Raw genomic sequence first — 5,020 nt, 5'->3', positions numbered from 1 at the left:
CATGCACGCAGCGTGCGCGCAATGCCGCGTAAATTAGTCTATATACGTCTGTGTAGACCAGCCTATATATCTACACGTATAGTAGCTTAGTCTCTATACGTCTGTGTAGACCAGCCTATATATCTACACGTATAGTAGCTTAGCCGCTATACGTCTGTGTAGACCAGCCTATAATATCTACACGTATATAGTAGCTTAGTCTCTATATACGTCTGTGTAGACCAGCCTATATATCTACACGTATAGTAGCTTAGTCTCTATACGTCTGTGTAGACCAGCCTATATATCTACACGTATAGTAGCTGAGCCGCTATACGTCTGTGTATGTGTGTGTGTGTGCGCGCGTGCGTGCATGGTGTTTGCGTGTGTATGTGTGTGCGTGCGTGCGTGCATGGTGTTTGCGTGTATATGTGTGTGCGTGCGTGGCTGCGTGCGTGCATGGTGTTTGCGTGTGTGTGTGCGTGCGTGCGTGTGTTATGTGTATGTGTATGCATATATATACGTATATAATACGTATATATATATAATATGTATATTACATAATACCAGTTTATATGGGACATATGGTCATATACATAAGAAAACCTATGAATTTGAACTATGTACATCAGAAATATCCGTCTATGGGTTGTCTTTTGTTAGACTCAAATGAGTTTTTCCACATATCCAAGGAGGTATTCTCTCCTTAACTTAAGGCAGAGGGCTAGCGTTGAGAAAAACGCAGAATTGCAGAACAAAATTAATGTAAATGGCTCGACCTATGCTATTGATATTTAGTATTCAGAGTGATGGTGAGAAAAACAATCACGTTGGTCAAATTTAAGGGCATGGGGCAAAAGACAGATTTTTGTCGTTTTTGGAAGACGGTCAAGGTCAAGTGAAAAAACTTCTGCAATGACCTATATTTCCATGACTCTATTGAAAGTACCGTGAAATGTACTTTCCATTTATGTGCCAAAAGTAGCAGTCCATTGACCTATTGACCCTGAAGTGGATGGTTGAACATTGATTTGTTTAGTGTAGTGTTTACTGTTAACAAAGGACTAAAGTGACATTTCTAGTGGGGCCAAATACTGTGTGGATGTGAGGGCTAAAATTTTGCAGTTACATGTTAAAAGCAAAACTTGGTTGGATAAAGTTTAAGCTTAAGTCATATTATTTGTGTAAAATGCATTGCATACGTTAGATATGAGATTCTGTAGATAAAGGACCGAGCCGGCCAGCATCACAATCGATACTGATTTTCATATTTTGTCGTGCATCTAATCCGATTGGAATAATATTAATTTACAAAACCTACGCTTATCACTGAATCACGACGACGAACGATGGGTGCTGTCATTTCTGATGATGCTGTCATTGAGCTTGCGCCCCTCATCTCGCGGAATATTTAATGTCATAATTGACTTAAGAGAAGTTTACATACATGGCTATGTTCAGTATCAAATACCGTCCATCGCTTTCTACTCTCAATTACCGACTCCAGCATTCCCTCTTCTTGCTCCAGCATTCCCTCTTCTTGCTCCACCACAGACACCACAGATAAGCACTGTCGATAAAGACCGTATACAATCGTATACAATTGTATGCGGTCTGTGCTGTTGCTCTGTAGTTCTTGTTATCTAACGACCATATACCATAAATGGCATCTCTATCATATCACAGATTTATGTTATGAAGTTTCCCTGGTGCACTTTCTTGGTTGGTAGATCTATTTACAGCAAACGGTAACTCATTGAACTATGGCCACATTGTGTAGGTAGTAGATTGGATACATTGTATATAGTCAACATGTGTAAAGTTATCGGTAAATTAGTTAGATTTTAGGACCATCAAAGTATAAGTACGTATGTGTGTATCATTATGATTCGTTCTTAATGATGTGTATATAGTAAAATATAAATTGTGAACCTCATGCGTTGCTTCAGCAAGCGTCATACTGTGTGGTTTTAAAATGAAAAATAGCTCAAGCTATATATTGAACTTGTGTTTAAAAAAAAATGTAAATTAGAACTAACCTTAATGATACACAAAACGACTTGTGAATTTGCATGGGTTCGGCCATAAAAGAATGTTGGTGAGATTATTACAGTTTTGCATAAATATGTATTTTTGTTCTCTACGGGTTACTAGTTAAATTTGTTTTCATGGAAAGTATTATACTTGGCGTGCTGCGGAAATATAGCTCATTAGAAAGTAAAGGCTTGTAATATAACAGTTTGGAAGTTGTATATGAAGTTTGTACGTAAAGTTTTATTTGTGATTTTGATTATATAGATATCCGTAAACAATTATTAACACCACGTCAAAATGTTACCTTATGTGCGCCATTACAATAGTTAAATATAACAAATTGTATATTTATAAATATACTTAATATTAAAACAAAGATACAGCTGTGTTTCGGTCATTTTTGTAGCTCATTAAAATATATTACAACCGTAACATGTTATTATTGGAGAACTGAAACAAAATAACATCGGTTTAATTATCACTAAACGCAAATGTATCATTATCAAGGTGATCACATTTGATTACACGCGAACGGCGCAAAGTTATTTCACGGAATGTATTTCAAATATGCTCTCGGTACACGCCTCTCTTCCATCTTCCATGGTACATGTTTCAGGAACGGGACATGAGTTTTGAATGGGGGTGATACGTGTACATGCCCTATGAATTACATTTGCAATTAAAAGTAGTAGCGAGAAAGGATAGGAAATCGAGGGTGAGCGTGTATCGTAGGCTCTTTATTTCTGAATAGTTATTGTGATAAATGAATAAATTTCCCCCCGGAATAACGGTTCTTCCCTAGCTTGCTTTAGCTGAAAACAAATTAATTTGTTCGCACATACTTTTGTTTACTTCATTTTAATTTAAATGTATGAGTTTTTGTAGTCAACAGGGGTAGGGGGTCCCTATAGTCCAAAATTGCAGCCACTATAAAGCGCTCTGAATGAGCCAATAATATACCACCCGTTGAGTACAAGCGTGACGGCAAGTTGCACCGTTTAGAAACTCGCCATCGCCATCGGATGATTTATTTCCTCATATTTGCTGTAATATATTTTGTGCTTGCATGTAACAGTAAATAGAGATGTGAGCATTGTAAGCGGAATTTCGGACACGAATAGAATTGCGCACTGTAATATGCTAATCCAGGTTGGGGCGCGTATGATAATGTATCTGAAAAGGTAAACACGCATTTATCTCTAGACCTTGGCATAGCAAAGACCATAATATTATGCTATCATGCCTATCCCAGTAGCAGCGAGTATAGATTTGTCACGATACAATATTGTGTAGGTGTGTGTCGCCTGGTATAGGTTACATAGCTTAGGAGATCGTTGGTAGTTTGCAGTCAGGTTATCGCAAGCACTTTTGGTGGTTGAGCTTGCCAAAAATATATGTACTTTCAATTATATGTGGCTTGTACAAACATAGACGATAGGAAGTTTATCGTGTCAAGAAAGAATATCGATTTAAGTATTTGCACCGATGTCATTTTCTTCATGTGACCGGTTCCCTACAGAACCCTATCAGAAGCGCACGTAGCCAGTGTATATGTTCAAATCGACCTTGGTGCCAGTCCATATCATATCGGAATCAAAGTCTATTAGTATTTGGCCGAGTGGTACCGAATCATCTTTCATTTAGTACATGATTTAGACGCAGTGCCGTCCTCCCTAATAAATCTTGCACGCACCATATACCGATCGTTTCCAACGCCCTTTGAAAGTACGGGCTCAACACGAAAGCATGCTGAGCTCGAATGGCGAGGATGCAGGAAACAGAACGACCAATGTAGAATAAGTCCAGAACGGCGACAAAGAGGAAGACGATCACGACAACGACGACGCCAACATGGAATTGGACTACATGCGAGGACCCCGCACGCACAGCAACACGCAGTGGCAGCTCGGGAAGCAAAACTTGCCGTCCGCGTACGACGATCATCAACAGTCGTTGGGATACGATAATCGAGCGTACTCGCACAGGGACGAGGAGGCAGTGCGGGCGGCGGCTGATGCTGGCGCTAGCGCGCGCGGACACGTAGCCAGGGCGCCTACGTCTGCTGGTAGTAACCACGTCATGAAGTCGTCTGCAGCGAATCCGGCGTTTATTCTTGACGACGAGCAGATCGTGCGCATGTTCGCGCACGACCCGACAAGGCTGAGCGCCGACAGCATGCGGCTACACTACTCGGATTCCGGTGAGCTGATCGCATCCGACCTGGACGGAGATCTGCCGATCGGTTTCAGAAACCCTCGGCACGACTCGTCCATTCCGATTACGGAATTCGACAGACAGCGCAGCTACAGCTTGGTAAGCGAGAGAGCACGCAGCGCTCGTTGGTATCAAGATGTCGCCGTCACATCCCGACATTCGTGTCGCAGACACACAACGAGCGCACGCACGCACGCAGACACACAAACGAGCGCGCTCACGCATGCAACGTACAGTGACGGCGTGAAAATTCCCAGCAAGATATACTTCTTGAATATCATACTATCAGGAGCGAATATATAATAATATATATTATATATATATATATATATATATTATTCACTCCTGATACTATCGTCTACTCTCTCGTTTTACAACAGAATCGCCATCGCGTTGTGTAACCTAGGCCTGTAGCTAGCTGGGGTGGGGTGGGGGTGCAAGGGGGGTCAGGGGGCAGTTGAGCCTTCACCAAGAAGGAGATACAATACATGGTCAGTGGCGGTCACCTTCCCAGAACACACAACGAACGTGGCTTTAGCCCCCCCCCCCCACATGTAAAATGGGTTAGCTACGCTCCTCACGAATGCTCAGCAGCAAGTTGCGTGCGTGCGCTCGTTTGTGTGTCTGCATGTCTGCGTGCGTGCGCTCGTTTGTGTGTCTGCGTGCGTGCGTGCGCTCGTTGTGTGTCTGCATGTCTGCGTGCGTGCGCGTCGTTGGTGTCTGCGTGCGTGCGTGCGCTCGTTGTGTGTCTGCATGTCTGCGTGCGTGCGCGTCGTTGGTGTCTGCGTGCGTG

The 5,020-nt window shown here is 42.4% G+C and overlaps 1 protein-coding gene across 1 annotated transcript in view; it reads left to right on the top strand.

Moving 5' to 3' along the window:
- The first annotated feature begins 3,708 nt into the window (after window positions 1-3,708).
- The window catches only part of LOC106809886 (sodium/nucleoside cotransporter 1-like), a 14,313-nt gene continuing 13,001 nt past the window's right edge, over window positions 3,709-5,020 (top strand). Inside the window, exon 1 of the mRNA XM_014813122.1 lies at window positions 3,709-4,326. Coding sequence (XP_014668608.1) covers window positions 3,865-4,326 — 462 coding nt within the window. The 5' untranslated portion in view covers window positions 3,709-3,864. The remainder of the gene's footprint in view (window positions 4,327-5,020) is intronic.

This window comes from Priapulus caudatus, unplaced genomic scaffold (assembly GCF_000485595.1).
Source record: "Priapulus caudatus unplaced genomic scaffold, Priapulus_caudatus-5.0.1 Scaffold394, whole genome shotgun sequence".
NCBI lineage: Eukaryota > Metazoa > Priapulida > Priapulimorpha > Priapulimorphida > Priapulidae > Priapulus > Priapulus caudatus.
The sequence above is the reverse complement of the archived record's forward strand: the minus strand, read 5'-3'. Positions and strand labels throughout refer to the sequence as shown.